This window comes from Artemia franciscana, chromosome 4 (genome assembly GCF_032884065.1).
Source record: "Artemia franciscana chromosome 4, ASM3288406v1, whole genome shotgun sequence".
NCBI classification, from domain to species: Eukaryota; Metazoa; Arthropoda; class Branchiopoda; order Anostraca; family Artemiidae; genus Artemia; species Artemia franciscana.
The window spans coordinates 910,493-923,159 of NC_088866.1; the positions used below are offsets into that span (position 1 = coordinate 910,493).

The 12,667-nt window shown below is 34.0% G+C and overlaps 1 protein-coding gene across 8 annotated transcripts in view; it reads right to left on the bottom strand.

The window, feature by feature from the left end:
• Positions 1 to 3,666: 3,666 nt before the first annotated feature.
• LOC136025840 (uncharacterized) overlaps positions 3,667 to 12,667 on the bottom strand; it is a 151,500-nt gene continuing 142,499 nt past the window's right edge. For all 8 annotated transcript variants that reach the window (XM_065701853.1, XM_065701850.1, XM_065701852.1 and 5 more), the window contains one exon: positions 3,667 to 3,921. Coding sequence is in view for 4 of the 8 variants with exons in the window: in XM_065701850.1 (XP_065557922.1) it covers positions 3,729 to 3,921 (193 nt within the window). In the remaining 4 variants the exon portion in view is untranslated. The remainder of the gene's footprint in view (positions 3,922 to 12,667) is intronic.

A 12,667-nucleotide genomic window follows, 5' to 3' on the forward strand; every position in this document is an offset into this window, starting at 1 on the left:
TTTCTCTGACATGCTCAATCTAATGGTGTGATTTTCATTAAGTTTCTATGACTTTTAGGGGTTGTTTCTCCCTTTTTCTAAAATAAGGCAAATTTTCTCCGGCTCGTAACTTTTAATGGGTTGGACAAAACTTGATGAAAGATATTTATTTGAATTCAGCATAAAAATCTTTTTCTTTTGACGTATCTATTGGTATCAAAATCCATTTTTAGGATTTCGGTTACTATTGAGCCGGGTCACTCCTTACTTACATTTCGTTACCACGAACTCTTTGATGAAGTACACAAAAAAATTGTGTTTTAGATTCCCAGCTGTGCTCAATCCCAATTTATGAGATTTCAAAGATATGCCGATAGTTTCCAAATTTAAAAAGAAAAAAAACATTGATAGGGCTTAAAATTCTACTCAAATGACAAGAATTTCATTTCCAAAACTATAACCACAGTCATAGAAATTGAAAACTGAAAATTAAGGTATAATGCGGTTTTGTCAAATAGTTAGACTTGATAGACCTATCAAGTAGACAAATGTCTATATACTTAGAAATCAGAAGAGAGTTAAAACCATTGGTTGGTCATAATTTCCTGTACTACGTTTTTGGCCTTCAGTAATTTTCATTACTGAAAATTCCATTTTCCTAACCCAACTTCTTTCCAAGATAGCCAAAAGAAGGGTGTTTAGAATTTTACCTAGATTTTCTACGGGAAGAAGTCCCTATTGGGATGGAAGTTTCCGAGGGTGAAATTGCCAAGGGAAATTTTACACGGGTGGAATTTTCCAGAACTCATATACGAACTTAATTTTATTTATTTTTAGCCACCCTATTTATCATGTGGTGATGCTCCAAGATATTGTCCCGGGAATTTTCAGGGGAGTTGCATTTCTCGTGGGAATTTTACACGTTGGGAGGTCTCCACGAGAGAATTTCCCTTTAAAGGAATTATCAGCAAGACAAATTCACCTTGGGGAAATTACCCGCGGGAAAAAGCTTTTCCTCAGAGGGATTTTTGGTGAAAATTTTCTACACAGGGAGGATTCCAGCAAGACCAGAAAAACCATCAGATTAAGAAAAACCATCATTAAAAAACAAGGCGTTTTTTTAAATGAAATTATGGCAAGGAGTATTTTTTCCGGCGGAGCCGTCCGAGAGAAATTTGCCAGGGTGAATTCGTAGCGAGGATGCAATTGTCCAGTGGGAATTTCCTGGGGAAGGATTTTACGGGGAAGGAGTGTTATATGGAGGAATTTTTGTGGGAGAATTTTCCATGGAAGGGGAAATGGATTTCCCGGGGTTATCTAAAAAACCGATCAAAAACTAGATTAAACTGAAAGAAAGTATTTTTTCTGCTGAAAGGATGGAGCAACATTAAAACTTTAAAAAAACATAAGCTATTTCGTATATAAGGTGGGCTGCACCCTTCTCACTACCCTACTCTCTGCGCTAAAGTTTCACCTTTTGTTCCAATTCTTTAAGAACGATTAAATAAAAAAACAAGTTTTTTTAAATGAAAGTAAGGAGCGACATTAAAACTTAAAACGAACAGAAATTACTCCGTATATTAAAGGGGCTTTTCCTCCTCAACGCATCGCTCTTTACGCTAATGTTTGACTCTTTCTCTTAACTCTACTTCTCAAAACAGTAAAAAAAATTAGCGAAAAGAGTGGGGCGTTGAGGAGGAGAGGCCCCTTCGAAATACGGAGTAATTTCTGTTTGTTTTAAGTTTTAATGTCGCTCCTTACTTTCATTTAAAAAACTTGTTTTTTTCATTTACTTTCTGGGCGTTTTTTAATTAATGCATGTTTTGATCTCGGCTCTCCGAACATAAATAATTAAAACGAAATTTGCATATTAATTATTTTTTTTTGGCTAAATGGCTTTCTCATAGTTTTAATAGGAAAATTTTGAGGAAAAAAAATAGAGAGGGAGGAAGCCTAGTTGCCATCCAATTTTTTTGATTACTTAAAAAGGCAACTAGAACTTTTAATTTTCTTACGAACATTTTCATAAGTAAAAAAAATATACGTAATTTACGAATTAACTTACATAACGAACTTCTATATTCGTATTACGAGGAGGTAAACCCCTTATATGCGCAATAATTTCTGCTCGTTTTAAGTTTTAATGCTGCTCCTCACTTTCAGTAGAAAAAAACTTCTCATACTTGTTTTTCACTGTATTTTTTTTAAATAATGCTAAAAAATCCTGTGCCCCCTTCATTGAAAGTCTCTTCCCCCATGAGAAGTTTTTCCATGGAAACATCCTCCCACATAACCCGCCCCCACCTCAACTCTCCCTCCCAAACCAAAAAAAAACCCTGATAACGTCCGTACACTTCCCAGTAACCATTACTATATGTAAACACAGGTCAAAGTTTGTAACTTGCAAACCCTCCCACGAGGACTGTGGGGGAGTAAGTCGTCCCCAAATACATAGTTATTAGGTTTTTCGACTATGTTGAATAAAATGACTATCTCAGAATTTTGATCCGGTGACTTTGGGGAAAACATGAGCGTGGGAGAGGGCCTAGGTGCCCTCGATTTTTTTTGGCCGCTTAAAAAGGACAATAGAACTTTTAATTTCCGTTAGAATGAGCCCTCTCGCGACACTTTAGGACCACTGGGTTGATACGATCACCCCTGGGAAAAAACAACAAAAGAAACAAAACAAAAAAACAAATAAACACGCATCCGTGATTTGTCTTCTGGCAAAAAATGCGAAATTCCACATTTTTGTAGATAGGAGCTTGAGACTTCTACAATAAGGTTCTCGGATACGCTGAATCTGATGTTGTGATTTTCGTTAAGATTGTATGACTTTTAGGGGGTGCTTCCCCCTATTTTCTAAAATGAGGCAAATTTTCTCAGGCTCGTAACTCTTGATAGGTAAGACCAATCTTGATGAAAGTTATATATTTAAAATTAGCATTAAAATGCGATTTTTTGTTATAGCTATTGGTATCAAAATTCCATTTTTTAATACAGTTCTTTACCACGAACTGTTTGATAAAAGCACTTTTAAAAGCACTAAAACACTTTAGCGTGAAGAGAGCGATAAAGAGAAGAGGAACCCCTTGTCATGTACGGAATAATTTCTGTTCGCTTTAAGTTTTAATATTGGTCCTTACTTTCAGTAGAAAAACTTATGTTTTATTTAATATTAACCAGAAATAACATTTATTTTTCAAGATTTAGCGGCAGAAACTTGAAGCAACCTCAATTACTCTAAAAGATAACTTTGGAGTTTCAGTGTGTATCTACCACAACTCTTGGCATGTTTCACAACGTTATCATTATTAAATGGTGTCAATTAGTGAAAATAAATAATACTAAATTAAAAAAATATAATGTTTTTGGAATTTGTTAAATCAGGCTACATTGACTAGCAAAATTCGATGTAGTTGGAACTTGAATTAAAATCAATTTAGAGACGCTTAAACTTCATTCATAACGTTTTATACCTTGAAAATCTCTTTATTAACAAAACAAAACAATAAATTATTATTACTGTTTTTAATTTTGTTAAATAACAGTCGGAATAGAACTCAATTTGCTTTAGAATGACATTTGTATGAAAGCTTGATTGATTCGTGCAGACTTTGTAATTTTTTGCAACTATGACTTCGATTTTTCCATTAAAGAACAAACTTACTATACAAAAAAAAAATGTAAAATGATGTAACTATATTTATTACAGGTATAGCAACAATTATAGATAGTCAACAGGTAGCTTAACAGGCGTTGATTCCAAGATCCATCGGAGTACATGTCAAAGTAATTGATCTGAACCGTGTGGTCGTGATGATACTGGAGACCAGTGTCAGGGTTTGGGTAACTCTTTGAATCAAGCTTAAGCCTACCCTCGCCAGTTTTTCAGTTAATTCTTGCGAACTTTCAATCTCTGCAACTATCTCATGGTCTGCTCTGTAAGAAAACATAGTAAATAATTAAATAGATATGATTTAAAAAAATATTTATTGATGATTCTAATCTAACATAGTAAATACAGTTTAAAAGTTTGAAGTCCAAGATCCAAGGGCTTGCTGTAGAAGACGAATGACCTAACTTGGGTCATAGTTATTCAAATTAAAACCACTATTAACATTTGTGTAGCAATTTCACACAATTTGGTGATCTTTTAACCAATTTCCCTTCAAATCTGGCCTTTTTTCGAATGATCTTAAATAACTTTCAAATTTTTGCTGCTTCAAACAAGCTTATGTTATAAGAAAACAAAGTTTCTAGACAAATAAAATGCGCAAAAAGAATAAATTTGATTTTAGTATAATCAAATAATTTGGTATATTGGTTAAAATATTAAAAGTATGGCAATAATTGATAAATGATGATAAGAACTTCCATGATCATTTAAAACAAACAGAAGGTATCCCCTTAAATCTTTTCCTACTATATCCTTATATTCTATTCGTGGACGACATAATCTTTGTTTGGCAATAAATTGGTGGCTGACAAGGACTATCTTTGACAATCTGTCATCTTCTTTCCACGGAAAATTTCCAAGCTGTCTCAACCTTTCTCTCAATTTAGCCCAGAACCTAAGATAAAACCTTATTTCCTGTTAAGTTTACCGTTTGAAATACGGTCAATCAGGGGTACAAGAGACAAAAAAAAACGTTGGCAATTTCTCTAAAAAACATTAAGAAAGTCTTTCACCTACTTTCAATGTACCCACGCTTTAAAACATACTTGAGTACTTTCATCATTTTTAAGCTTTCAATATTCTAAACTTGGTTTGCTGATTTAGTACCGTCCTATTCCTCCAAACTAATTTTTTATTTGTGAAAAAAAAAAAAAAAAACACCCCGCAGGTGTCCATGATCATTTAAAACAAACAGAAGGTATCCCCTTAAATCTTTTCCTACTATATCCTTATATTCTAATCGTGGACGACATAATCTTTGTTTGGCAATAAATTGGTGGCTGACAAGGACTATCTTTGACAATCTGTCATCTTCTTTCCACGGAAAATTTCCAAGCTGTCTCAACCTTTCTCTCAATTTAGCCCAGAACCTAAGATAAAACCTTATTTCCTGTTAAGTTTACCGTTTGAAATACGGTCAATCAGGGGTACAAGAGACAAAAAAAAACGTTGGCAATTTCTCTAAAAAACATTAAGAAAGTCTTTCACCTACTTTCAATGTACCCACGCTTTAAAACATACTTGAGTACTTTCATCATTTTTTAGCTTTCAATATTCTAAACTTGGTTTGCTGATTTAGTACCGTCCTATTCCTCCAAACTAATTTTTTATTTGTGAAAAAAAAAAACACCCCGCAGCTTGGTTAATACACTTATAACATTTTGAGTGCACCCATTGTCCTTACTAATAGGAATACCTAGATAAGTGAATCGTCCTCAACAAGTTCGCTTCCAGGATCTTTATTATTATTGGTGTTATATTGTAGTTTTATTTGAATAAATTGAATTGAATTGAAGCTTCTCACGTGACAAATCTTCTTGTTACCCATCGTCACCTCTTCATCTTCACTTATCAATACTCTTAGAAAATTGGTCTTCTTAATATTATTTTCAAAAATATTCTTGCAACTTGAACTCTTCAAAATGCCAAAGATTCATTCAATTTGTTAATACTTTCATCTAGGATGCTTAAACCATGATGATAAGCAAAGTCTAGAAGATCTTCATTTCTACAGTTAGTCCATTGCCTTCGAAGTGCTCCATAGAATAAAATCTATTAGAGATATACATATAATAAGGATAGAACGCAGCCCTGCTGAAGTCCGTATTCAAAACGAAATAACCTACTAAACTTTCTTCCCTGAAACGTAGCAATGTTATTCTCGTACCTTTACGTACAATTTCTACGTACTAGTCACAAGTCACAACTAGCTTTCCTCTTAAACAATGACGAAGACCACACTGCCTTTCCATCACAAACACCAAAAACAAGAAGAACAATAGGGAATTTTTTAAGACAGTTGGAAACAAATTAGAATGAATATTTCGGCCCTATGTTCAAGGACCGTCCTCTGCAATACAAATAAGAAAAATCAACTTACGAGAGGATAAAATCAATCAAACTGAATGAACAATTTTTCCAAACAGTCCTAGCATTCTTACCTCAGCGAAGTTCAACCAGGACTGAAAAATAAATTGTTATGAAACGAAGCAATTCAATGAAATGAAAGAAAATGATATAAAAACAGGTAAGGTAAGGATGCTGGGCCTGTTTTGAAAAATTGTTCATTTTAGTTTTATTGATTTTATCCTCTCGTAAGTTGTTTTTTCTTATTTGTATTGCTGAGGACGGCCCTTGGACATAGGGCCGAAATATTCATTCTAATTTGTTTCCCACTATCTTAAAAAATTCCCTATTGTTCTTCTTGTTTTCGGTGTTAGCTATTCTCTTTCTCCATTACTCAAATATTTCGACAGACGTGTTGCTAACGACCGAAAGACTTTGCAGACAAGCTTAATTCCAATTTTCACTGTCTTTTTTTCTGCTAATCTTTTGGAGCTTTGCATTTTTAAAATTTGTACTAATGAAATTTATTTCTCAATAGTAAGAAGTCCCTATTCAGAACAAACCTACTAACCTTTTGTCCCTGAAACGCCGCAATTTTATTCTCGTACGCTTACGTACCATTTTTACGTACTAGTCACAAGTCACAACTAGCTAGAATGAAGAATAACATGTTGTTCTTGTAGCAATGTTAATTTCGTACATAAAACTTATTTTAACTTATTTATGTGGTATATCATACCTTTGCTGTAACTAATCTATCAGCTGAGTCAAACACTTGCTCATAATCCATACAAACCAAAGACTGGAGGAGTTAGGTGAATCTTGCATTTCTCAATTATTATTCAAAGAGTGAAAATTTGATCAATACACTTTCCTAAATAGTGCTATTTTCTTCTCTTAGAGTTTATCTACAGCTCCTCTAAATCAAAAAAGTTTCATGATGCAAAGTAATTTCCATCCTGCACAGACCCGTCTAGTGCCCCTATTATTACCATAAATTACCACTATAATACCACTCATTCTTATCACCTTTATTATGGTGGACTTTAATTAGAGTTGTCCTAAAATCGCTAGGTACTTTCTCTGTTTCAAAATGTATAATTCTCATTGATTTATTTCTAACCTTATAATCACCAAGTTTAAAAAAATTATTTACCAAACTATTACCACCTGAGGCCTTATTGTTTTTAATTCTTTTTAGTGCTGCTACTAATTTTTCCTTACAAAATAAATCTTCCTTCAAATCCTAAATGTTACAAAATTTTTCATTCTGCCTTGTATATTTTATGGTAATATCAATGCTCTGCTAATTTCTCTTTTACATTTTTCTATCACTAATTGTGGTCCCGTTCCTATCTTGAACTAAATAAAAAAAAAAAGTTTTTTTTATAACTGAAAGTAATGAACAATATTAAAACTTAAAACGAACAGAAATTATTCTGTATATGAAAGGGTCTGTCCCCTCCTCAACGCCCCGCTCTTTAAGCTAAAGTTTTCATTGTTTTAAAAAGTAGAGTTGGTTCAAAGAGTCAAACTTTAGCGTAAAGAGCGGGGCGTTCTGGGGGGGATAGCTCTTTTAATATACAGAATAATTCTGTTTGTTTTAAGTTTTAATGTCGCTATTTAATTTCAGTTAAAAAGGTTTTTTTTTATTTAATTTCTGAACGTTTTTCTTAGATAATGTTTGAAAATCCAGATCTCCCTCCATGGAAATCTGCCTTCCCCCGCGGGAAAGATTCTCCCGCGTAACATAAATTACCGATATTTGTGGTACTAATTTGCGACAAAACGGTAAAAGAGGTCGAAATTATCTTTATGAAAATGAGAGTCAGAAGTTGAGCAATTCTCAAATGACTGAAATGAATGAAAGAGAAGATCTTTAAAAGATGTACGTAATAATTTATGTTCGTTTTAAGTTTTAATGTTATTCCTTACTTTCAGCTGGAAAAAACTTGTTATTTTTTATTTAATAACTACCACATGCCAAACACATTAAATATATTTGGTTTATTATCACATAAACAAAAAAACAAGTTTTTTTTAAATGAAAGTAAGGAGAGACATTAAAACTTAAAACGAACAGAAATTACTCCGTATTTGAAAGGGGCTTTTCCTCCTCAAAGCCTCGCTCTTTACGCTAAAGTTTGACTCTTTCTCTTAGCTCAATTTTTAAGAACAGTAAAAAACTCTAGCGTAAAGAGCGGGGCGTTTTGGAGGAAAGGCCCCTTTCAAATACGGAGTAATTACTGTTTGTTCTAAGTTTTAATGTCGCTCCTTACTTTCATTTAAAAAAGTTTTTTTTTAAATTTCTGAACGTTTTCGAATTAATGCATGGTTTGATCTTGGCTCTCCGCATGTAAATAATTAAAAGGAAATTTTCATATTAATTTTTTGGGGCTAAATGGCTTTTTCATAGTTTTAATCGGAAGATTTTGAGAAAAAAGGAGCGAGGGAGGAGGCCTAGTTGCCCTCCAATTTTTTGATTACTTAAAAAGGCAACTATAACTGATAATTTTTTGCAAACGTTTTCATAAGTAAAAAAATACGTAACTTACAAATTAAATTACGTAGCGAACTTCTATATTCGTATGTTTTTATTGCGTGTATGAGGGGGCTCATTCCTTGTCGATACCTCGCTCTTTACATTAAAGCTTCAATTTGTCGCAATTCCTTAAGAATGACCCCTGAATCACAAAGGCCGTAGACTAAATAGTTGAAATTACTGAAAATACTTTAGCGTAAAGAGCGGGGTATTACGAGGAGGTAAGCCCCTCATATGCGTAATAATTTCGGTTTGTTTTAAGTTTTAATGCTGCTTCTCACTTTCAGTAGAAAAAATTTTTTCATATTTATTTTTTCATTGTTTTTTTAAATAATGCTAGAACATCCTGCGCCCCCTCCATTGAAAGTGTCTTCCCCCATGAGAAGTTCCTCAATGAAAAGATCCTCCCCGGTAACCCTCCTCCCTCAAATTTCCCCCCACCCCAAACCAAAAAAAATCCCCCTGAAAACGTCTGTACACTTCCCAGTAACCATTATTATATGTAAACACAGGTCAAAATTTGTAACTTGCAGCCCCTCCAACGGGGACTACGGGGGAGTAAGTCTTCGCCAAAGACATAATTATTGGGTTGTCGACTATGGTTAGAAAAATGGCTATCTCATAATTTTGATCCGGTGACTTTGGGAAGAAAATGGGAGGGGGCCTAGGTGCCCTCCAATTTTTTTGGTCACTTAAAAATGGCAGTAGAACTTTTAATATCCGTTAGAATGAGCCCTTTCGCGACATTCTAGGACCACTCAGTCGATACGATCATCCCTGGGAAAAAAAAAACAACAAATAAACACGCATCCGTGATTTGTCTTCTGGCGAAAAATGCGAAATTCCACATTTGTGTAGATAGGGGCTTGAAACTTCTACAATAAGGTTCTCTGATATTCTGAATCTGATGGTGTGATTTTCGTTAAAATTGTATGACTTTTAGGGAGTGTTTTCCCCTATTTTTTAAAATGAGGCAAATTTTCTCAGGCTCGTAACTTTTGATGGGTATAACTGATTTTGATGAAACTTATATATTTAAAATCACTTAAAAATGGCACTAGAACTTTTGAATTCCGTTAGAATGACATTCTAGGACCACTTTGATTTCCCTTTCGCGACATTCTAGGACCACTGAGTCGATACGATCACCCCTCGGAGAAAAAACAAAAAAAAACAAATAAACACGCATCCGTGATTTGTCTTCTGGCAAAAAATGCGAAATACCAAATTTTTGTAGATAGGGGCTTGAAACTTCTACAATAAGGTTTTCTGATACGCTGAATCTGATGGTGTAATTTTCGTTAGGATCGTATGACTTTTAGGGGTTGTTTCCCCCTATTTTCTAAAATAAGGCAAATTTTCTCAGGCTCGTAACTTTTGATGGGTAAGACTAATCTTGATGATACTTATATATTCAAAATCATCATTAAAATGCCATTCTTTTGATGTAACTAATGGTATCAAATTTCCATTTTCTAGAGTTTCGGTTACTATTAAGCCTGGTCGCTCCTTACTACAGTTCGTTACCACGAACTGTTTGATAAAATCATAGTTATGGAGCTGTTTAAGGTAGAATTAAAGCCTAAGATTGGCCAGAAAAATGATACAAACAAACTATTGTTTATATCTGCCATCATTTTACAAAATTATAAGGTCAGCGAACAGAGTGAGGTATTGACGATGGGGAAAACTTCGTCATATATGTAATATGAGGAGGCCCCATCTTCAATACCTTGCCCATTATGCTAAAGTTCAAATTTTTTTCCAATTCCTTAAGAATGCTCCCTGAATCACAAAAGCTATTTAATTAGAATAAATAACTCTTCTGGAATTACAAAAAAAACTTTAGCGTAAACATATGTAAACAGTGGGTTAAGTTCCTAGCTTGCAGCACTTTCCCCGGGGACTCTGGGGGATTAAATCGTCCTTAAAGACATAGTTATTAGATATTTCGACTATGTTAAACAAAATGAATATGCCAAAATTTTGATCCGGTGACCTTGGGAAAAAATGAGTGTTGGAGAGGGCCTAGTTGTCCTCCACTTTTTGGGTCACTTAAAAAGGGTACTAGAACTTTTAATTCTGTTTGAAAGAGCCGTCTCGCAAAATTCTAGGACCAATAGTCCGATGCGATCACCCCTTGGGAAAAAAAACATAGGAGATTGAAACCTCTACAGTACGGTTCTCTGACACGTTGGATCTGATGGTATCATTTTCATTAAGATTCTATGACTTTTAAGGTGTATTTCCCCCTTTTTTCAAAAAATAAGGTGAATCTTCTCAGACTCGTAAATTTAGGTAGGACTAAACTTGATGAAACTTATATATTTAAAATCAGCATAAAATTCCGATTCTCTTGATGCATTTATTGGTATCAAAATCCTTTTTTTAGAGTTTTGATTACTATTGAGGCTGGTCACTCCTTACTTATAGTTCGTTACCAATAACTGTTTTACTGGGAAAAATCCAAAATGACTCTTCACTCTCAATTTATTAACATGTCAGAACAACGTTTTACTATTATGCCACCATTCTGTATTCTCCAGATCTTCAACAATTTTTTCTATGGCTTCCACTTGACACCTCCTTAGTTTATATTTTAATTCCTTCTCCACTTTCCTTGCATTCCATTAATTGTCATGTGATCTATCACTCAAATAATTCCTATACAGGCCCCGCATTTGCTTTATTACAAATGAGCCATTATTATTAAATTTACCAGCCTTATTTTTAACTTTCCTCCCTAAGACACCACTAGCAACTTTACCAACTATTTTCCAAAGATTGTTCCATCCACCTTCCATGTTGTTAAATTTTAGACTCTCTAATATAGGATTCAATTGTTCCTAGAACATTTCTCTCAATTTAACATCGTGGAGTCTACCAAAATCATATCTTCCAAGAAATTAGGTACTTTTTCCAGATTGCAGCCTTTAGATTAGACCCAGACGCTACTAGAAGATGATCTTCACTTTCAACATCAATAACAGTTCTCCATTTTACCCTAGTATCTTTTATTGATTAAATAATAAAAAAAACAAGTTTTGTTAACGAGAAGTAGCGAGCGACATTAAAACTTAAAACGAACAGAAATTACTTCGTATATGAAAGGGGCTGCTTCCTCATCAGCGTCCCGCTCTTTACGCTAAAGTTTGGCTCTTTCTCTCAACTCTACTTTTTAAAACAGTCAAAAACTTTAGCGTAAAGAGCGGGACGTTGATGAGCAAGCAGCCCCTTTCATATACGAAGTAATTTCTGTTCGTTTTAAGTTTTAATGTCGCTCCTTACTTCTCGTTAAAAAAACTTGTTGTTTTTTTTTATTTAATTTCTGAACGTTTTTGAATCAATGCATGTTTTGATTTTGGCTCTCCGCAGAGGAATAATTAAAACCAAATTTGTATCTTTCTTTTTGGCTAAATGGCTTTCTCAGAGTTTTGATCGAATGATTTTGAGAAAAAAAGAAGCGGGGGAGGAAGCCTAGTTGCCCTCTGATTTTTTGACTTAAAAAGGAAACTAGAACTTTTAATTTTTTGCAAATGTTTTTATTAGTAAAAGATATACGTAACTTATAAATTAGCTTACGTAACGAACTTTTGTATTCTCATGTTTTTATTACATATATGAGAATCACAAAGCCATAGAATAAATAGTTGAAATTAAAAAAAAATACTTTAGTGTAAAGAGCGAAGTATTAGGAGGAGGTGAGCCCCTCACATGCAAAATAATTTCTGTTCGTTTTAAGTTTTAATGCTGCTCCTTACTTCCAGTTGAAAAAACTTTTTCATATTGATTTTTTCATTGTGTTTTTTTTTTAAATAATGATAGAAAGTCCTGCGCTCCCTTCTTGGAAATTTTCTTTCCCATTTCAAATTCCTCGATGGAAAGTTCCCCAAACATATCCCCCAACATATTCCCCTCTTCTCAACCCCTCCCTCAACTAAAAAATCCCCCTGAAAACGTCTGTACACTTCCCAATAACCATTACTATATGTAAGCACTGGTCAAAGTTTGTAACTTGTAGCCCCTCCCACGGGGACTGTGGGGGAGTAAGTGGTCCCCAAAGACATAGTTATAAGGTTTTTCGACTACGCTGAGTAAAATGGATATTTCAGAATTTTGAT